The 23,421-nt window shown below is 38.4% G+C and overlaps 1 protein-coding gene across 1 annotated transcript; it reads left to right on the plus strand.

The window, feature by feature from the left end:
- Positions 1 to 1,309: 1,309 nt before the first annotated feature.
- LOC137300418 (LIM/homeobox protein Lhx2-like) lies at positions 1,310 to 23,045 on the plus strand. The gene is given in 6 exon segments (XM_067969488.1): positions 1,310 to 1,592; positions 3,157 to 3,359; positions 5,969 to 6,327; positions 17,790 to 17,995; positions 22,481 to 22,723; positions 22,725 to 23,045. Coding segments are annotated over 6 exon segments (1,272 nt in total). The 5' UTR covers positions 1,310 to 1,394; the 3' UTR covers positions 22,788 to 23,045.
- The last annotated feature ends 376 nt before the right edge of the window (positions 23,046 to 23,421 follow it).

Consider the following 23,421-nt stretch of genomic DNA (forward strand, 5'->3'; position numbering starts at 1 on the left):
AAGTCTTCTCGTTGCTTTTAAAACGGTTCTGTGCCGTTTGTTTTACATTCGGGCACTGGCAACCTGAAATTTTGTCCTCAACCAATAGCAAACGACACTGGCCATATTTTGATGACACTTTTATCTACTTTTCTTCACTTTGCTACTGAGGACAAAAAAACTGACAGAAAGTTGCGATATGAATAGGTTTCATATCGTACACAATATATATCCTGTTTCAATGGTGAATATATGTCACTTGTAAAGGCCATAGGATATGCGTATTAAATCAGCGGAATAAAACTGTGCAACGATAATAGGGATCTTCTTCTGCTTTATTATAATGCACAATCTTTTTAAAGGCAGACACTGAAAATGCGGTGGGAGAGTTGGATTGGCTTTTGTCAAGGACTCTGAGTAGTAGTTATGTCTGCATTTGCTTGTTACATCAAGTTAAATCCACATTTTGTGCCATTCTAATCCAGTGTAAAACAATTCATAATCGATAATTACAAATTGTTTGTAAATCCCGGTATTATTCCGTACATTGTCAGCAAGTCCTGTTATGTGCAATCGATTTAATTATTGTAAATAAGATGATTCCACAGCTCATGAGGTCCCTGCAAACACTTTTTCTATTTTCTGTTTATTATATATAATTGCCTTAAGTTCTATAGTAGTAAAATGTCTCTTTGGAAAGTAGCTATCCAGTGAAGTCGAGTTACCCAGGGTAATTACTGCAATGACCCGAACGCGTTTGTTTGAGATTGATTTAAAGGATAACAATGAGGCTAACTAATTACGGCACTGCGCCTTTAAGTCTGTAAAAATGTTGAACTCTTAAAATGTTTTTTTCCTCTCATGAAACCTCAGCAGTCTCCCTTTAAATGTGAAAGCCCTCTGCACGCGCTGCTATAATAGGAAGGAGGTGACGTCGAGACAGCCAATAGGTACGCGGGGGGGGCGGCGACGTACGCGTCCCGATTGAAAAGGCGCGGAGTCGGCGCTGGTCGGAGCTGTCAATCAAAAAGAGAAAGAAAAAGCTTTGCAAGTCAGTGGCGTTAAAGGATTACACTAAATGCAGAGCGAACTCCTCCTCCCCAATTACTCACACAAGGCTTTGCTTTGCAGAAGAGTAACTTACTAAAAACAACAAGCCTTCAAGTCTGCAGCTTTTTGCATCGAGATCAGACATTGCAAAAACCCTGTATTTTTTTTTCATGTGATCAACTAGCGACAACACATCTTGATGGGAGCTGTTTAAAGAGAGCGGTTTTGCCCCCCCCCCCCCCCGCAAAAAAAAAACGGTTCCAAGTGACGTGATTATTTTTATTTTCTTATTCTTTTTAAGAACGAAGCTGTGGTTTGACCTCGCTTTTCTTCATTGAGGGGGATATTTAGAACACTGTGGCTAAATGCATGGGTTAGGTCTGCGTCTTATGGAAGTTCTGGGTTCGAAACCTGAACAAGACACGTGTAATTTCCGTCAGTCAGCGATGCTTTTCCACGGAATCTCGGGGGGTGAAATGCAGGGAGTTATGGAGGAGATGGAAAGACGATCCAAGAACGAGCCAGCCATCAGTTCGGGGATAGACATGGGGGAGAGAGAAACGGTAGGCAACAGAGCTTAAAAAAAAATCTATAGAGGACTGCACTGGGATTAGGCAATTGTTATTTTAAAAAATCAGTTTATGCATCTACGCTTCACGAAGTAAGTTCTGCATTTTTATTCATATTATTAAGTATCCGTATAATTGAGAGCATTTTACTGCAAAGATACCAAAATACATTAAAACTAAATAGCGAGCAGTCATTGCTGAAGTCTTACCGATATTATCTGGAGTATTTATCAGATTTGTATGAATTAATTAGAGATTAAAATTAATCAGATTTAAATAAAGATGTAGTAACTTTAGAGAATTCTAACGAGTCTTAAAAACTCGACATTCGACCAGTTTTGGAATATAAACAGGTCCCAACATTTTTAAAAATTGCTCTCGAAAAAAAAACTTAAGAAAATTCAAGGGTAACACGATTCGGTGTTGCCCTTGAATTTGATGAAGTTTTATTTTCAAATTGAAGCGGTGATTAAAACCAATGGGTACGCTCAGATTTCGTAGACGTTAACAACAAATAACTGAAGAAAATCAAAGCACGGTCACAGAAGCTATTTTATCTGAATGTATTTTGCTTATTTTCGGGTTTTCCAGTAAAAGGAAAAAAAAAACATGGTCTGATTCAATTTCATAAAATATATTAATTGAATCTGTTTGAAAAAAGTGTAACAAAACACGTTTTAGAACTAAATTGATCGAATGCAGTTTAAGGCGTTTCACAGGATTTGTTAGAATACACATATTTGATTTTACTTAATTCAGACAGGTTTATTTCAAATCGCTGCCGTCATGTCCGTAATAGTCTCGTTGAATAGACTGCTTAAACTTTAGGATGACTACAGCTCAGGAAAGGCCTATATCATAAATAGAGCACATGTCATAAAACAGCGACTTTAAACGTGACAGTTATTACAACAGAATATGATTAATAGTTTGGGAAAGGAACAGCGATTCATGTATGTAAACTGAACGTGTCCGTTACATAAAAAGTGAAATTGGGTAGCAGGAATATTCTGCACTTCAGTGTTGATGAGATGTTTTAAATTGTAGTTATAGTGATGGATGTAAGCAATAGTCTTTGTGTATAACGGAGCAGATAGACGATAGTTACTTGTGCAATTGTTCATTTGAACGTTTGTGAGAATTTGAAGTTGATAGTATATCAAGGACCGGGACAAGTAATAAAAATGTAATTTTTACCATGCGGCAAAGTGAGAAAATGAAACGATTATTTGCAATTATGATGAACTGCGTATGTTAGTCATTTAGTTTGCTAGTAATTTGATTTAAAACAGCACAGCTTCCGTTAGAACATACCCTTAAAACTTTTTAACACGGTGTATATATTATATTATTTGCAAAAAACAAAAAATTGCAGTGTAATTTACTCCACCAAAGAGGCAACATAATCCATGCATTATACCCCTTTGAAAAATTATCTGCTGTGTGGTTGATTTAATGGATGGTGTTAGCTCTTTCCCTAACTGACGAGATGTAACCCTATATCTGGTGTGTTGCAAAGTGGGTGCTGATGGGGTATATCCTGCTGGTGTTTTTGCAGACTATGCCGTCCATTAGTAGCGAGAGACCGGCTCTGTGTGCAGGCTGTGGGGGGAAGATCTCAGACCGCTATTATCTGCTGGCTGTGGACAAACAGTGGCACATGCGCTGCCTCAAGTGCTGTGAATGTAAACTGGCCCTGGAATCCGAACTGACCTGCTTCGCTAAGGATGGCAGCATCTACTGCAAAGAGGATTACTACAGGTACCTAGACATGTTAAAAACACAATCAAAATGTCAACTACAATCTGCAGCAAAACAGAGGCCGATTACTTTGCATGCAGTAAACAAGGCAGAATAACAGAATTTTAAAATAATTAAGTGGAATAGTCTGACTTGGACTGATAAACCTACAAGTAACGTTAAACGTTACTGCCATTCTCATCTGAACCCATGTGTGCGAATTAAAGACTTTTTACAAGAAGTACTTCAGAATTGACACCATATTTGTTACCTATTGAAGCCGAGGCAAAGTGGGAGCATTTCTTTCAGATGACGAAATGGGCTGGAATAATTTATGCGGGGTCTTTTCTTTAAATGTTTTATGCAATGAGATATCAAGGTTTAAGATGTATTTACTGCAGAGTCCTGTTACAATGCTCAGGAGTGTACCGTCAAAGCGAAGTGAGAGGATTATCTATCTATGATAAAAAATGACTCAGAATACTTAATACAAGCTCCCAATTAAATTGTTTTATGCAAGGCCGAAGAAGCTTGTAACCAGCTACTGGAGGCACTTAGTATATATAAAAAAATCAAAACATTGGCACTTAACACGCCGAAAGCAGAGTACAATAGAAACAATAGAATGGGGCTTCCCTTAATATTCTAATTGTGCTTAATTATGTTCTAATTGTGCTAAATAAAATTTAACGCCAGCAACAATGATTCCTGCAGTTAAATATAATCGAACAGCATCCAGTAGGGAAAAGTCTATCAGAAGGACCTGGCAGAACGCAGAATATATTTCTAATGCATTGGGTCTAAAATGAAAGATGTGTAGCTATTTTAGCAAGTTAAAAGCGGGAATAAATCTGCGGTTAGTCAGTTTAATTGTATTGGGCTGTTTTATGGAATTAAATCAACTTGAGATATTCGTTAACTATTGTCTGAATTTAACATGTGGCGACTGTAGAGCGATCTGCGCTGTTTTTGTGCCCGTACGATTCACGTTGTAGGTTTTCCAGCTATTGATAATGGGTACGAAGGGAGTGAAAATAAAGCCCTTTAAACAGGGAGCGGATCATACATGAGGGAAGTTTAGTACAAGTTGCTGTTGCCCATTACAGTATTTAAAAATATGTTTTCTGTATTTTTATTGCAATGAAATATTAGGTGTTTACGTATAAATAAGCGAATAGTGGGAAGCCAGATCTTTCGAAAGTTGTGAAACACGTAAGTCTATGGATGAGAATATGGAAACATGGCCACCTAACTGACAAAATCCACATTCAGCGCGAATTAAGTGAACTCTTAATGTAGGATGATACTTGTAATAAACATATCTAATAGATCAGGACCATTTAATCGAGATTTCACACGGAACAGCCAGATTGTCCCGTGTAACATTTCTGCAGACTACTCTTTTATTTACATAGTTCATTTAAATAGTTAATTTTTTAATGATGCGGTTTTCCACCGAGCGTAATGTTTTATGCATGAACTTTTAATTAAAGGCCCACGCCACGTAATTTAAAGCAACTCGCCAAATTAAAACACCGATGTTTATTTCAGCATGCATGTTCTTTTACAGTGGAATTAGCCAAAGATGTTTGACACGTTACATGAAACAGAATAAATGCGCATTTTATACATTTTATGGAAAATGGCTAGGAATCACATAGATAATATCCATTTTCAAGCTAAATACAATGAGTGCAATGAAAGATAATACAGCAATACCATTACATTATCATGAGCTTTAGGGTGAAAACGTTAAAGTGTGTGGGTTATTTCAAAGAGCTCGGCGTTTTCCGAAGGTACATTTTTATAGATTAAATTTTGAATTGTTTTGAAAAAAACCCGAAATATCTTGCTTCGTTACTATTTGAGTAATTAACGAAAGTGGAACTGCAGTACATTTAAAGGGGTCAGGCGGTATAAGCCGAATCTGTACTTTAAACTAAAAGTTATTTTCCCGGTGGGCCCCACCAAATGCTTCAACTTTGAACTCTAGAATAGGTGCAACTCATTATCGAAAGAACAACTGATTGCAAAACGAACTAAATGTCTTTCTGCGTGGATTTAAAAACTGCTTATAAAAAGAAATGACATAATCAGACATGTCCTTATTCGGGCGCCACACTAAAGCTGGTTTCAACAATACTGACAGTGACTATTCTACTTTAGGACAGTCAGAACTTCAACAGATCAGGATGAAATTACAAACTCAAACACGATTGTATCGATTTTTAAAATGACATTTCAGACGGACAATGAAAAGAAAACGCAGTGAGATATTCTGGAAATCGTCTACACCAGGCGGATCTCTGCTAATTCTGTTGATATATTATTATAAATGTAAATAACAATTGGCAAACTCCACACCACCGCTGATAGTGTCTTCAGCGATCAAAAATCGACCCTGTTAGGGCTGGGCTTCACTAAATAGGGAACCTATGGGGCAATCATTGCTCTGGTCGATGTGTACAGCGGCACCCTAAGTGTATTCAAAAGGAACCTGTTTATGATTTCGTTACACACGGCGGACGAACATTCTTAGTGACCCTAAAAGCATATAAGGCTTTAACCGATTCGACAAAAGGTACCAAAATGTTTTAACGGTAACATTTGCCCTTTTTTTCCTCCCGCAGGAGATTCTCCGTGCAGAGGTGCGCCAGATGTCACCTCGGGATCTCAGCATCAGAAATGGTGATGAGAGCAAGAGACTTGGTCTATCACTTGAACTGTTTCACATGCACAACTTGCAACAAAATGCTGGCAACCGGTGATCACTTTGGCATGAAGGACAGCCTGGTGTACTGCAGGATTCACTTCGAGACTCTGATTCAGGGAGAATTCCAGGCTCACTTCAATCACACGGACGTGGGCTCCAAGAGTGGCGCTGCCCTGGGGCTGCCATTCTATAACGGGATGGGCACTGTGCAGAAAGGACGACCCCGCAAGAGAAAGAGCCCAGGACCCGGGGCCGACCTAGCAGCTTACAACGCAGGTAGGACTTTCTAAACTTCCACCAAGCACAACTAACACTAGAAAGGATGGGTGGCTCCTAAAGATAGAACTAGTTGGTGTTTGTAATGATGCAGCGTCTAATTTTTGGCCTGCCGAGTTAAAAACAAAACTATCATATTTACAATGACACTCTGGAGATAGAACTTTTTGTAGAATACCGCACAGTAACAATCAATTTTCGCTGTGACACAACGTCGCTTTAATTCGCTAACACATTGTGGTAATTATGATGTATCCGCTAATAAAAGTAGTGGTTAATAACCGAGTCACTAACTGCAGTGTTTGGACTGACGGTTCCTGGCTTAGAAGTAATGGCAAATGTAAATAGGGAATGGTGTCTTTGGCCATTGTAAAATCCCATTCCAACAAGAGGGTCACTGTCTCTTTGCCATCTGGAACCCGCTGGCGTCATCCCAAGGAAGCTTTGGAACAGAACTCTCACTTGTGTCTTTTTCTGTTAGGTTTTCCACCCTCAGCAGCATCTTTTCACATCTTGTTTACTGAGATATTTATATACACGTCATTATTCTTAAAGAGACACTTTCCCAGTTTAGGCTGGGAACTCTCTCGTAAACCAAACATGCTAATGTTGTGCTTTGCGAGGTCTTCCTGTAGGCGAAGAGCGCTTTGGGAATGCAAGTTGTTTGTGTCACATCACCAAAAAAAAAGTACCAACTTCAAAAATTATGTTAAAAACAAAACGAGGTGAACTTATTTGTAAAGAAGCCGATTCATTTGAAAGTATTGCTATTCAGGTATGATGATGTAGCGATTGCAATGTCTCATCCTGTTACTGTTCCCTTCAGTCTCTTTCAGACTGAAAAGAAACTGTTGGAAAAGGTTGATATGAATTGTTGATTTTAGTGATTGGATTTCACACATCACATTCGCATTTAAACAATAGGCGAAGTGATTTCGTTTTGGATTGTTCTGAGTTTATTTTTTTGGGGGGGATTCTTAATAAGCAAAACAAGTCCAGCTCCGTGCGTGCGGAAAGTTACCGTGTTTTCATTCAGTGGTGAAAAGGGCGGTTGAGAAACATTTCTGAGGAGGTCTGGAATGTAAACATGATTTCGTAGCCCCCACCCCATCCAATCATCTGATGATTTTAACACGAGTGGCAGAAACTTGTGAAAATGTTGCACGTAGAAAATCCCTCGGCTTCCCTCTCCCGAGCAAAGTGTTATTTTGATTCTCAGACTCTCGATTGTGTCAGAACGAGCATTAGAAAAGTTATTTGAAGATATGGCGCGATATTATCAATTGGAAAAAAGGGGGTTTGTACAAAAAAGTGCATCTCCAAGATTGAAGGGAGTTCGGATCCGACCGGAATAGTTGATGTGTTTGGTTTAGTAAATGTAAACTCCATTGAGGCGGTTTATATTTGTTATTTTGGTAAGAAAGGCAAAGATGTAGGCGGCGCTGGTGTATCTTTATTTAGGGTTACATGTAATGTCTTAAATCCTGGGAACCAGTGGTGAACAGGACGGGCTAGCAGAAAAGGCTGACCCTTTGATTGACTCTTTTTAGGAGCTTTACAATGGGAAAACTTCCTACTCTCGCCCCCTTCGTATTCATTTCCCCAGCAATTAAATGTTCTAGAAATGCACAGTGCTACTTAGAAACTTTGAAAAGTGGGGTTGCTGACAGTAAATCCTAAGTACTTTATTCAAATTTTGTATTTGGTTCTAAAAATGATCTGAATGGAACGTTTCCAGTTCAGTTTTCTTTTAGTGGTATTACGAACTGCAATATCTGCAGGTCTGGTTTCATCCTGGAGTTTGCAGGAATTAGTGCTGAATTACACTTAACAAATGCTTTAAAATGCACACGTTGAAGCCTGGAAATGAAAAATGACATGCAGTTTTTATTTGGACATAACAATTGCAAATGCATCCTCATTGTAATCTGTACAGAATGCGGTCCAAATTAATGGAAATCCCTGCAATAATTGCGTCAGAACCTTTCATTGCTCTAAACACCACCAATTCTCCTTCAAAGACTCCAGGAGTTTACTTGAGACTTTTACCACATTAAGCTTTAGTGTTTAGAGGGTTGGGACTCAGTGTGTGTGGTGGTGGTGGGGGGAGTCTGGCAGGACTTGGCAGATTTTAGACGAAGATGGAGGCTGACAAGTGGAAAACAGCTCAGATGGATGCCGGAACTTCAAAAGCCTCTTTTGCCAAGGTTCTTCTTTTATACTTTTATTTTTTCTGCCCGTCAGTCGGCGGCGGGGGGGGGAGGGGGGGGGGGGAGATTGCATTTTCTGGCGGCTTTCCGGGAGGCCCACAGTGTTTGTGGGTCAGTAAATCAATGGGTGAAACCTTGTGGAACAAGCTTTTAGTTCAGAACTGAACACCTGTACACACAACTCTGCAAATCCCTCGGCGGATTCCCAGCAAATGAAAAAAACCCGAATTCCTAAAGAGCATCAGATTGGTCAGAACTCCGTTGCAACGTTTGAAGCTGGTAAGATCTCCTCTATCTATATGTTAGCGTCACCAGAACGTCAACCCGTAGCAAATCTGGACTCAACTGCTTAAGATTTGTTTTCAGGAATTAGAATTAATTTATTCAAAAATTCCATAACCACTTATTTATCAAATAATTATTTTGTGTCGAGTATACAAGACCCAGTAAAACCTGGCACTATTACTGCACATTTAAACACTTTAAAGAGGAATCATTGGGGAAAGATTACTGTTACACAGAACGCAGATGCACTTATTTCATGAACTACTAAAAAAATAACAATCATAGTTAATAACTTTTCCAATAGACTGTAAGTTGCGAAAATCATGGATAGACATTTGCATAATACACATATTACAGCTATTCATATTTCCATGCAGTTCCCCGCATTCGCCACCCAGACACAATTTCTAATGATAAAACGATAACACAATCGTTACAACCTCTCCGTGAGTTTGCAGTAAATGAACTAAGCATGTAGCAGATCTCGTCGTCACTATATGTAATGACGACCTCCCCCAAATCACTGCATCTAATTTCGAGCTCCCCAATCATAGCAAGTAATTACCAGCTCCCTAAATCAGCCCCCCACCCCCAGTTTAAAAAGACGCCTGTTTCTGACACTTGCATTTGTAGACTCGCCTTTAGCGGAGACACTCTATATATTGGTTTGTAAATATGCTATTTAAAATTAGCTTCGTGGTTCTCGATAATCTTCCACTAAATACTGTTTTGCACAGTGTTTAATTATCCATCCATATTTTTTTAAACCTTTTTTCTAAACGTCTTTCCTGGTCGTAAGGCGGAAAGCAGCGGTTTTCTGTGAATTTGTCAATATATTCATGCTTAACTCATTACCTAATTCACTTCTTCCCAGTAACAGGCTTCAATTATGCTAATTAAAGCCTATTGCCTAATAATTACATATTTCCATCACTAAACACCTTGTTGGTACACATAAAACGGGGTATTACAATTCTGCAAGAGAAAGAAACAGTTGTTTGATTTAACATAGGGAGAGACGCTCTTTCAGCATAGATTTCGGACGGATAACGAAAAACAAGGTTGATTAGATTGATTTCTGATAGACATACACTAGTTATATTTAATATCTACCAAACAGATTTTTTTTGACTTGGCTGGAAACATTAAATGTGTGAGTATCAAAACAATTGGGTTGGTGATTCCAATGAAAAAGACGAAAAGGCTTAAACAGTTGTAGTTGATGACATTAGTATTACTTTCCACAGGCGTTTAAAGCCCTTCTACTCTGTTCGGATTTCTCTCGTTACTTTATGGCGGTGATTTATTTACATCTATTCCCCAATGCCCCAGTACAGAGGTAACTCCAGTTAGTTGATTTTAATTGAAGGAAACTGAGCTGAAGTGGAGGAACAGATCTTGGGCAAAGAGAAAAGTGCACCTCTCTTGGACTTTTTTTCGCGTCTGTTAAATATTTATCCACATCATGTTCGTCCTTGCTGTTGCATATTTTTCCACATTAAATTCCCGGAATTTGGTTACATCACAACGTGTTACCCAGTTTTAAAAAAATACAGTTAATTTTGTTCCCAATTTTTAATTTGTTAGATTTACATTTCTGTTTGACATCGAACGAATTTCATCACAATCATGGGACGCATTCCCTTGCGTTCTCTTCAATATTCGATTAGATCAGAAAATCATGTCAGGCTCAAAATGTCGAAAATTTCGTCATGTGACAAAACCCGTTGCTTTTTAACCGTTATAACATTACGGCGCCAGATCATTGCAAAATGAGTTTCGAACGCAACCCTAAATTTCGAAGAATCTAAATAATACTTGCAAAAATATCAGTGTTTAGATTTAATGTAACAGTGCGGGCGACCCCCGGGAGATTACAAAGTTTAGCAAATTGGGTTTGCCAGATTCTCTGCCAGTTGCTCGAAAGGAAATGCAGTAGCAGTAAAACAGCTAAACAGAGTATTGTTTCATGTACAGCCTTAAAACTAATAAATATCCTAGTATTTTCTATCAGTTTGGAAATGTAATTGTATTATGGCTGTTAGTATGATGTAGTCAATAATACAAAAGTAAAACCATGGATTAGTGTAACCAGATTCCCATAATTCAGCTTTGTTAGTCGAGTTCGGGAGCTCTTAACCCTTTGAACTTTTCTAATTGAAAGGAAACCCCTAGATCACAGCGGTCCAAACACCTCCACTTGCTTTTTAACAGCAGGCTGTAAATTGCAAGATCATTATGTGGTGAACCGTGGTTAATTTTTAAATGCTCGATCGATAATTGAACAGCAACTAGTTTTATACTGAGGCACATCAAATGCAGAGCAATTACTCAAAGTGGGGCCATGAGAATCTGATACTGATCTTTTCTTAACTGTACAAAGGGACTTTAATGTGTTTTTATTTTGCCGATATCTCACAATTGCAATGGAGACTTTAATTCCCCCCCCCCCCCCAATTAATGTTCCTAATGAAAAGTTAGTTAAAGCAGGGCAAGAATATGAAGCAGGGCACCGACTCTGGAACACTGTCTCCCCCTTGAGGCTTTTCTAGTACTACTGCTGTCAGCCTTGCATTAGTCAGGGAGTTGGTCAGACAGCAGACTGGGATTCAGTAACAAAAAAACATTTTCAAAATTTGCTTCCATTTTACTTTTTCCAAAAAAAACCTCTGGCATTTTTCAGTCTTAAAAATGAAGACTTGATGAGTCATAAGAAAGCTGTTTGCATTTGTCGTCCCTGATTAAAAAGACTCTGGATGCTGTTTGGTGAAGTTGCAAGAAGTTTCTAAACAAGCCTTTGTGCAGTGACGTGATCAGTTATGTTATAACGTCATCCTTTCATTATAATCTGGATTACAACATAAAAATTAATATAAATTGTAAAAAATCATGTTTCTCCTGCTGTCTCCTTTCCTGGGATTCTCAATCAGAGCAGATTATTTGTGGCTGTGCTTGGAGCTAGACTTACCTGAAAACATTTTGAATATTGGGAAATTCATATAAAAAGGAACGCCACATTTTGTGGCTTTATGAATAGCTGTAAGCAGTAACATCAGATGCTAGAACATTTTAAGCTTTTGACCATCTCGGCATTTTTTCAGAGCACAGACCTCTCTTACGTTAGCTAACCCATAAAAATATAATTTAAGAAAAAATAATGCTGTTGAAGTGTGAAAACAATTGATTACAGTAATATTTTCATTTTTGAAATAACATACTGCTACTATTAAATTTTATTAGTTGTTCTACAATTATAAATAGGGTAATTATACCGTGAATAGCAAATGTAAGTGCATCACTTTTCCTTTGGAACATTTTGTGCCACTTTGTGTCTTCTCAAGTACAATGCAGCCCATCCTTAGGATATGTTTGTGTCTCCTTGCTTTGCCCAACGATATAATCTTCTTGAATCATGTCATTGCTTGCCATTGAACGTGACACAGAAATGAATGTCAGCAATTATGAATTATGTAATATGTACACCACTTTTGTTGAGTCACAGTCACTTTCTTAAAGTTGCAGTGCTCCAGGTTGACAGAACAGCACTGGATGTAGAAACAGCAGTGAGCATTCCCACAGAGAGGAGGGGTGCAGTTTGAGCTCTCACTCGGCTGAGTTGCTGATCTCAGTTGCACTGCACGAGGACAATAAATTGGAAGCAGCGCCACCATGGCTCTCACATGACCACTGGAGCAAGACTGGTGGCGGCAGCCTGCAAGCAGGCTGTCCATCTTGGCTGGCAAGGCATGTTGCCTGGAGGTGAACTTGCTAGAGGAGAACATGGATAAAAGGGTATTCACTACAGGGTAATATACCCTCAGAAACAGCCACAGTAATCACTGTGCTATTTTTTTTCCATGTTATACCTCAGAATCAGGAATCTGACTTATGAAAGATATTGTTACTAGTGCTTTTTGCTATAAAGAAATTCACAATATTGTAAAGAGGTTAGTTTCAGAAAGGTCTGGCTTATGTATTCAGTCAATTGACCTTCATTTCTTGCCTCTGGATTCTGGCTCTGATTGGCGGGAACACAAGGAGATCAGTGTTGTGACTATACAAACCATGACTTGCTGAAACTAAATGCCTCGCAAAAACATAATAGGAAGGACATTTTTCAATAGGTTGCTTTCCTTAGTTCCTAAAGATTCACTGGGGGAAAATATGATGACTTTACAACTTTAGGAAATGCTCTTCATTTACTTCAAAAGTCATTGCAGTCAGGAAAATCTGCACTGATTTCAGAGTAAGCCTGAACTTGCAAAATGGGAAGGACTCACTTAACCCAGTAGCATCTAATGAAGACATATTTTTATTGTTGAGTTCTATTCATTTTAAATGATAAAGTACAAGAAGTTTAGTAGCAATTGGTACAAATTTACATAGAAATCACAACAAGGAAACAGGCCGATCGGTCAACTAGTTCATATTGGTGTTCATCCTCCACATGAGCAGTAGTCATAATCCATTGTGCCCACCTTGTTCCCACATCCCTTTATCACTCTTTCCTTCAACCACTTATCTAGTCTTTTCTTAAATGTTGACATGATCTCTGTTTCATTCACTAACTCTGGCGGCGCATTCCACAGCTTCTGTGTAGAAAAGTTCTCCTGCTCTCTGTCCTAAATCTCTTACATTTATTTAATCTTATATTGATGTCTCCCTGCTCTAGACCTCTCAATCACTGAAAACAGTCTGTTTCTATCTATCCTGTCCTATCCCTTCAAACTTTAGACACCTCTATCAAATCATTCCATAATCTCCTCTGTTCTAATAATATTTAACAATACGGGACAAGTATTTAGCATCTTGAACAATTAACTCCCTACCTTGTATTACGTCGATCTTAGTATTTTTATGATACAAATCTTAATAAATACTATGTTGCATGGGAATTGAAAGAAGGCTTTGAGACAGTGGTTAAAAAATATGTTGCATAGCGGGCTTAAATTTGGAAATTTGTGAAATGGTTAAAACAGCACAATATTTCCTAAAATATATCGCTGTCTTCACAGAATTAGAAGGCATTCAAATTCTGCTGCAAAGAAAGTCTTCATGGAGGCTGCAATTTGAAGGTCTAAGCCTTCAAAAGTAAATGTCACTGAGAACTAAAAGATTACAGATTGCAGCCTTAGCCGAACATTTAAGCCAAAAGAAATAGGGTAAGAGCTGAAATCCATTAAGGGTGCCAGATTACTAAGACTATTTTGATTTTTTTTGAAGTATTGATAAGTATTATCTTTTAATGCTAATGTACAGATATTAAATATGGCAATCTTCACATGAGTCAAATACTTTTTATTCATTACAGAGGTTTGTTGTTAACACAACAGAAAGTCTTAATTTTGTTATGGAATTTCTATCAAGACTTGGTGATATTATAATAAGAAAGCAAACATGTTTTAGCAAAATGTACAACTAAAGATACAAATCTAAGGGGGGCACATTGCTGTGCTGCTTCATGGTGCTGTATGGTAGTGATGGAATGTGGCACCTTTCTAATCAGGTATGACATTGGGAGGAGATATTGAACAGAGACAATACTGCAGGGAGGGGGGGGGAAGAGCAGGGAAAATTGAATGGCAAGTCATCCTCAGGTGCTCTCTTGTACTAGAGTGACATTTGCAAAATCTTGGGGGCAGATGGCCTACTTTCTCCCTTAGCTGGGGAGAGGTGGACAATGGTGTTGGGGTATCTGAAAAAAACCTGTTTTTATGAATAGTTCTTTTCATTCCCACTGTCTGATATTTATTGTGTCACTGTTACCTATTTATCTAGTTCAAGTTCCTGAAGAACTAGGTACAGCAAAATATTGTTGACCTGTGCGTTTAAAAAAGTTTCTGATTTTATTACAATTTATTAGCAATCTTACATATATTTATGTATTTGTGTGAAGTTGTCAGGTCTTCCATTTAGCTAATTTAAACGACAGACTTCAGACAGAATTTATCTCTGTACTCCCTTAATTTATTGCCGTCAGTCATTGCTTAGAAAATAATGTCAATATTGTCATCAGTTTAAGTTTTGACATCTGGAAACTGTAGCAAGTGGTCTTATGCAATATTATAATTATAATTTAAAAGAAAATTTAGATTCCCAGTCTATGAATTTTTATTTATGAATTATTATTTGTTTACATTTGCATCATCTGTAATAGAATAAAGTGAAAGAACATAAAGCGTTGTGTTCTTATTTGTCTTGGTTCCTCGTACGCTCGATAAGATCTTGTAATACCTGAGATGTAGATTAGTGAAAGCTTTCAATGTCAAAATATCAACAGCCTTTAAAAAATTGGAATCTGCAAAAATGTTAGAAGTTGAACAAGAAATAATCAAAATTGATGGAAATATTGGAGGCTTTGTTGTTGTTTTTATATCTTCACACTCCTTCCTTGGAGAATAGTGTGAAGTAGTGGAAGGACTTTCAGGCTGATTTACAGCCTGATAGGCCATGGTATGGATGCTCCCTTACGGCTGTAAATTTATACCAGCCAATAGGGTGGTTAGTCCCATACGGCAGGGGAGTTTTATGGCCTCCCACAACCCGTACGATGAGTGGGGGGGCACCTACATCCACCGGACACATTTCCTGCTGGATGTCAACCCAGAATTCAGAGCCAGATCTCCGGTGTCTACTCGCCAGGACAAGCTGGAGCAGGGTTCAAACCCAGCACATTATGACTGAGAGGTGAAAATGCTACCACTGAGCCAAAGGCTTGCTCCTACGGAGACTTTGTAATTCATAATAAGTTGTAATGAATTATAATTATCATTTTCAATAGCATTTTGAAATGATCTCTTTATCTTCACAGATCTCTGTGACAATATTAAAGGGGAAGCCACTCCATGACAAAATTAGCAAGCTTTTTATGTTTTGTTTCTAAACAAACGTACAATTCAGTGATGTAAAATCTGTTGAAACACCTCATCTTGTTGTAATGAAAATGATGCAGGGTTATTCTGGCTCTTCTTTCTCCCCAAACAAAAGGTTTGTCCAATAATATTTTGGTGAAGACAGTCCTCCTTTAATTGAGGCTATCACATTAGGTGTTACAATGGACAGCTGGGCTGAATGCCATTATTAATGTGCGTCTCCCAAATAAAGTAAAATACTTTTATTCTTTAATATTTTTGGACTTGATTCAACAGAAATACTATAGTGGAGCTCCTGAAGATGCATAACTCTGTTAATAAGTTTATGGAAATATGGGCTGTTGTTAGCAACTTGTTGCAATGTGCTATTTGCAAAAGAAGGCCCTGGCTTTTTTTTTGGGGGGGGGGGTGGGACTGGGGGAAGCATATAACTTTTAAGGTAATATGGATTTTGTGTTTGGTAGGGTTTAAGATAAATGTAGAGATCAAAATCAATGTTTCTTGTACTTTTAACATTTTATAAATTATACCTTTTTGCTTTATTCTAAGGTTGAAAAGGTGAATTGTGGCTTACATCTTTGGAGGAACTTAAAAGTAGTCATAGTTCAATGTTACGACCACCAAAAAAGCAACAATGATTCTTGTCTGTAGTTTGTTGGGTCAATAGAAACAGGAGTAGGCCTTTTAGCCCCTCGAGCCTGTTCCGCCATTCAGTGAGATCACGGCTGATCCACATACAATGTTCAGATCAAGTTCTAACTTGCAAAAAGAATAAAAGATGCAGCAGATTGAAACACAATATGTATAATACTTAGAAAATAACTTTTAAAATAACAAATTAATTAATTTTATTCTTATCTGATCTTTAAGGGGATAAGACCAGGATGGTTAACCTGTGTGATGTGTTGTAATTTTACTGTTCGAACACAGTGTTAAATTAGCAAACCAACATGATGGGTGAGAACAGTTGTTATGCTCCTTGAGGTTTAATGACCTACTGACACTCGGGGAGAAATTCAACTTTTCTTCACTTGTTTTTCGGGCTTAAAATGGTCGGTGGACCTGCAAATGTTGGGTGACAATTTCCCACGCCCACTCTCCCTTTTAGGTGTCCAGGACGCTCGCCTGAAATAGGCATTAGGTGTCTTGCATATGTAAATCAGGTAACGCCGGTTGTAGGACCCCGATGCAAAATTCTGGTTTAAAAATGGGCGGAGCTCGTGCCGTGTAAGCTCCGCCTAGTTGTACCAGGTCTTAAGTGGCCTAACCAGCGATCCTGAAAGGGAACACTCAAGATCATTCAAGAAATGGCTGCAAAACATTTCAAAAGTTACATTTTTGTGGAGCTAGAAGGAGCAGGAGCGCTGCTCCTGGTTCCACAAATATCCTGCGGGCTGCTGTCGGCCCAGGCTCACCCCTCTTCCACTTTGCTTTGCACCTCTCCCACCCTCTTCCCCGGATCTACCCGCAGACTGGCTCGGTGTCGGAGCCTGCCAAAGTATGTCAGGCCCCAACCGGCAAGCTGCATGGGGATGCCCAATTGGTGCTCGCACTTTGCCAGTTTCATTCAAATGAGGCCCGATGCCAAATTTGGCTCGGGCCTCAGGCCAGCACAGACTAGCACACCCGTTTTGGGCACAAATCCAATGTCTTCTCTCAGTGTCTAGGCTGAAGTACGAAGCACCTGGGTGAGGTGCTAGAGGGTAGCTAGTGTGGAAACATACCCAGGCCTGAGAGGAGGGAAGGAAAATTAGACAGCCAAAATCATTGTGATGCAATGAATAATGACCTTTTACGTAATTATTTGTTTTTAATTTCACGCAACAAATTCTAAACCAGTCCATTCTTTCCATTTCAGAAACATTCTCATTGAATTCTGTTCAGTGCAACACTTGATAAATCAGACAATTGGCCAAAGTCAAAATTAATCACAAACCAAATGCATTTTAATAAAAACAGTGGGACTTTAAATGAGTAAATGATGCAAAGAACAAAGTTTTTATTAAATTAGCAGTGGAATATATTTTTAGACAGTAATCACATTTATTCAAAATTTCTTCTTAAATTTACAGTATATCTTCATAATATTTTGTAGCGTTAAGTTGTAATGAAAATGATGGTGACCACATGGACAGAGAGCAGCAGTATCCTCCCACTCAGAAGACAAAGCGCATGCGCACCTCTTTCAAACATCACCAGCTGAGGACCATGAAGTCTTATTTTGCCATTAACCACAATCCTGATGCCAAGGACCTGAAACAGCTAGCACAGAAGACAGGGCTTACAAAGCGAGTTCTGCAGGTAAGAGACCTCTATTGAGTTACTGTTCAAATTCTGTTTCTCAGGCAATCTGTCCTTTTTTGATTCTCCCAATTTCACTGGTTTTTAGAATAATAATTACATTTATATTTAAAGCTGGCATGACCTCACATACGTAACAGTTTTTAGGAGCAGAAAACGGTTATTTGATCCAATGTCAGCATATCTCTCAACCACATCTCTATGCAGAGGTACATTAAATTGTCCTTTAGATCTATTTTTACAGCCCACTTCAGTGGCCGGCCCGTGTAACCTATTCCACAAGTCTAATACCCTTGCAGTGAAAAAGTTCTGCCTGGCTTCCCTTCTTACTCCTAACTTCTTAATTTTTAAACTTGATATTCGAATCCTTTGCTAGAGGGAACAATAATTATTTTTTTGCACGTTGGAGAACTCATTGTAATAAGCTCCTCAAAAATATTCTACAACAATTCTGTTTGGTTCCTCCCACCATCCTAAAGACTCTGCGAGCAAATGCACTGCATGGTGCGGGATTGAGTCATACAGATCGGGAAGGGCTCAGATTTGATTCGCAATCTGTGCTGTTTTAGCAGTGAGGGCAATAAGAGTGCTGCATTTGGCCTTGTTGGCCCCTGCACCAGGAAGTGGAAAAATCAGCCAGAGTTTCCATTCCCAATTGGTATGCAGCAACTGCTGTTGGATGCGGAACAGGTGGATTGCAGCTGTGAAGTCCCCCATGGTCAAATAGCATGCAAAGACTCACTGTTTAGGCTCATCCATTAAGAATGGCAATCACTGCCTGTGGCATCTTACTTCAACAAGAGTTGCTGCTCTTGGAAGATCAGGGCTAAGGGTGGAAAGTTGAAACAGAAAAAAAATTCCATTTAATGTAAAAGCTATAACATTTTAAAGGAGCCATACTGTTCAATAATCTTTTCTTAAGTTTCTCACTTGTCTAATGTGTATTTTAATTTGATACATTTTTGGGAGCTGCAACAAGTCCATGATTTCAGAGTGGAGGTGGGATGGGGATGGTTTTAATGCACTATAGAGTAGGGTTGCTCTTATGATACAATAATGACTTTGGTCAAGCTCCTGTCATGACTTCCTGGCCTCTGGCCTGTACCTCCCTCTGTGCTGTATAAAATGCATGTAAAAGCACAGTGCTGGTGTTTGACGTGGGATCTCCCACAAAACTGCAGGTCTGTAAATAGGAAAGGGGGAGGTGAAAGGATTGTGGGTGGTGGTGTGGTCAAACACAGTTTTGTTTTAGCCTTTTGAGGATTCCAGGGGAAATAAAATCAGTCGACCAAATGGACCAGGTAGGAAAGTCCCAGATTCAGTCCCTTGTTTTGCCATATACCTGGGACGTGGATGGGGACGGGAACAGAAACGGGACTGGGACTGGCGGGGTGGAGGTGGAGAGGGGACACGACAACAGGCGTCAGCATTCCTGGATTAGAGATTGGAAATTACCATCCAGGGTTCCAACTCCTGGCAGCTATCCAAAGTAAAAAACCCTTTCTTTGAAAGCCTGTGTATGGACCTTCTCTATTCTCTGCAGCTCCTTCGAGTTGACCCTTTGAGGCACTCAGACTGCTGCCAGTCTTGCCTTGGAATATTCCAGTGACTGGTGCAAGTACAGGACAATCAATCATACAGGGAAGGGAAGTCGGAGGATTATACAAGAGCTTATGCCACTTCCACTTGACATGGAGACTGGCGAACATCATAATATATTCGAGTACAGCAAAAAGCCAATCGTAAATTATTCTCTTACCTGTGAAATATTAAAAGATCAGTTATAAGTGGAAAATGCATAGAATAGAAACTTAGAACATTGGAACCATATATTTTATTATTAAAGCTTAACTTTAGACCCAAATTGCATAGGGACAGTTCCTTTAAATAAAAGAAACATAGTTAGACTTTATTCGGGTGGAATTCAAGGTATAAATCAACAAAGTGTGCCTAAGTCCTCGTCCAATTTATTGACGTGCTGGTGCATTATACTACAGCCTTGGCTGTTTGTATTTAGCACTATATAAGGCAAGCTTTGTTTCTTTTTTCTATTTTTACAATCGCTTCTGCTATTATGACCTGGTTACTGGCTGCTGTTCACCTAATTGTTCTTTCCCATACTGTGTCTATCTGTTTAATCAGTACAAGCTAGTTTTGGTTGTGAGCAGTCTCTCCCTGGGAGCTAGTTTTAAATTGCTGTAGTTTTAACTACCCTTGAACAAAAGAACTGTGCTAAAAAGATGATCTCTGGGAAGTATGTTTTTCTTATTAAAAACTAAACCCAGTGCCTATAATAAAACAGACTCTCTTTCTTGATCACTCTTGATTTTGTCACATAGTAAAAGATCAGAAAAGGATAAGTCTTAAACAGACACTTTTAGACATTCCTGATCATTGTCGATAAAACACCTTTGCATTTACATTTTAAAATATAACATTACATTGAATGAGCCAGAACGATGGGATCATGCAGCTTGGAATATCAATGGTTCTTTTACTGGCTGAGTGAAATGGATCTGCTCACTCAGTGATCCGTTTCCCCTAAAACAGGAGATAATTGTCCCAGTGTAGGATTGATGTGTATAGAAGTTTATGCTGTGTTTCTCCCAATGTCGGGAGAAACAAGAGCCCCACTGCTAAAGGCAGGTATAACCCTGTAGATGACTATGAGGCAATGTTATTTATAGCACCTCACTGGCACCTGATATGTTGCTGTCACAACTGTAACAACAGCGTCAGAGGTCTTTAAACTCATTAATAAGTTTCCGACCATTAAACACTGAAGTATTACTTTAATACCAAGCACACCTTCAAGAATTGTTTTAATATGCGAAGTCCTATACACACACACAATTTTTTTCTTGATTCGAAATGGGTTGCCTGAAAATCACAGAATTTAATATCCTTTGTGTGACTTGCATGCTTAGCGATGTTTTGTATGTGCGTGTGTGTTGTGAAGTTTAAATTAATCCGTATCATAATAATTACACAGAGCACTGATCAATTGCTATGAAAAGTAAAATGGTACTTATTTAGGGAGTTGCCTGTTAAAGGGGTTGTTCAGTGGTTCTTGTACCAATGCGGCAGGATTGATTGTATCCCTGTTACCCTTTTCTGCTTGCAAAGTGCACTGTAGATGGAACTGTTGGACATCTATTTCCAAAATGCCTTCAGTTCACAAATATAAGGAGATGCTGTAACATATAGATTTAACATTTTTTACCTTGAGAAATATTCTTGAAACAAAAATATTCTGCATTAACAATGCTCTGGAGCCCAACTCTTCAAATTTTAATATAAATTTATAAGGCTGTGTATGTCATGTACCAAATCAATTTGGTATAAGCCACAAATATATAATTCATATGTGCCTTCCACACTTAGAATGAAGTGATATTTTACAGAGCCAGGCTTCTGGTAACTGTTAAGTGCTGTGGTCATTGCACTTATTCAAAGATTGAAAAGAACAACAGGTCTCACATTTCACTTAGGACAGAGACTTGTGAGAGGTTGTTGTTATCATTTGTCACTGGACTGTACAGAACAACTTCTATGGCAAACAGATAACTTTTAAAACATCTTAGGAGATAATAAGTATACTTATCATTTAGATGTTCTGGTGAGGATTGAAAAATAACTTTTTGTGAAGGCCTGTTTAATAGGAATGGAAGGAGATAAGAGCTGTACCAGCCGTCATTCTGGGGTTATCCTAAATACTTTCCTTTGGCTTTTATCTAAGTAATACTGTTTAAACAGAAATTAACCATTAGGTCTGTACAAACTAAATGAAAAATAAAATGAAAACTCTATGAGATGGAAGCTTCGATATACACTTTGCATTGCTGTAGAACCTAAGGTTCTATTGGTAAGTAAAGTGGTTAGTGATAATACTGAAGAGTTTGATACATTAAGTTTGTAGAAAGTTGGTCCCCATAGCTGTGAGACTCAAACCATAGAGAAGGCTGAGGCATTTTGATTTAATTTTGTAACACTTTGATTTATATCAAAGGTAATCAGCTTAAAGGGACACAGCTTCCTCAAGTAAGTGTGTCACAGTAATATATAGTGTTGCTTTTGTTTCTCTTTTTAAAAAAATGGTTTGAATTTTCTTGGTGCACTTTGCAATCACTGAGTGACCCCTGTAATTGTCCAATTCCTTTAAACAGTTTTCTGTAGAAAGAAAAACTCCTCTTTACAGAATCTAGCTTTTTGTTGTTCTCCTTTACAAAATCGAATGAATGCATTTTGAGAATGTCCCTTAATTTGCTCTCCTTGTAAAAAATAATACGAGAAACTAATTCGAAGTATAATAAAAGGGTGACAGTATTTCAAAGTTTTAACATAGCTGATTCGAATCTTCAGAAGGATAGCATCTTTATGATATGTGACAGGTACAATATATTTTCTGTTGCGATCGTTTTACTTACTTTAAACTCTCTATATGGGTTCAAAACTGGTACAATATTACATCAAATTGGTTTGCAGGTTTGGTTCCAAAATGCAAGAGCAAAATTCAGAAGGAATCTTTTACGGCAGGAAAATGCAGGGGTTGATAAAGCATCTGATGGCACAGCACTTCAAGCGGCAACACCATCTGGCCCAGCATCAGAAATTTCCAACGCCTCTCTTAGTCCTTCAAGCACTTCTACTACTTTAACTGACTTGACTAACCCTACTATGCCAACCGTGACGTCAGTTTTGACGTCTGTGCCTGGTAGCCTCGAGGCCCACGAATCCCGAAGCCCTACACAAACTACTCTCACAAACCTTTTCTGAGAACTCTTTTACATGATTCCTATGGAGAAGAGAAAATTCTTAGTTTAATTATAACTGTATTTTTATTAGATGCTTTGTACAACTGACTAACAGCACTATGGATCTGTACTGAAAACTGAGGCAAGTCAATGTTCTGGAAAAAAAAAAGTTTACAAGCTGCGGAGAACCTTTGCAGAGTTAACTTCGATGCCCTTTTTGTGTAACTGTACAGTTTTGTGGACTGAACAAGGGAATGAAATCAAAATCTGAACCATTAAATAAAGTTGGCTAGGAATTATGTGTACTTCTAAGTTTTCAAAGACTGTCATGTGCCTTATACACTGTCTTATAAACACACAACGGACTGCATCTGCATTCAATTCAGATTTATGAGGTTGATTCTTACCAGTTGTCTTTCTGTTACATTGAAGGTTCAGAAGCCTTTTAGAATGTCATGGTAAAAGGTCAGTTTCAATAAAGTTGTGCTAAAGTTATAAAAAAACAAAGAAAAGAACATTCTGGACATTGAAGGATTACAGTTTGAGACTGAAGGTTAGGAAGAGTCTCAGTGTTTTGTATCACCCTTGAATTCAATTGGGTTAACTGTTATACCTCAGTGACCACTGAGAGTTCACCGGTCTTTAACCGTTGTTTGGAAAGGTAGCATTTGA

Source organism: Heptranchias perlo, chromosome 31, assembly GCF_035084215.1.
Source record: "Heptranchias perlo isolate sHepPer1 chromosome 31, sHepPer1.hap1, whole genome shotgun sequence".
Classification (NCBI taxonomy): domain Eukaryota; kingdom Metazoa; phylum Chordata; class Chondrichthyes; order Hexanchiformes; family Hexanchidae; genus Heptranchias; species Heptranchias perlo.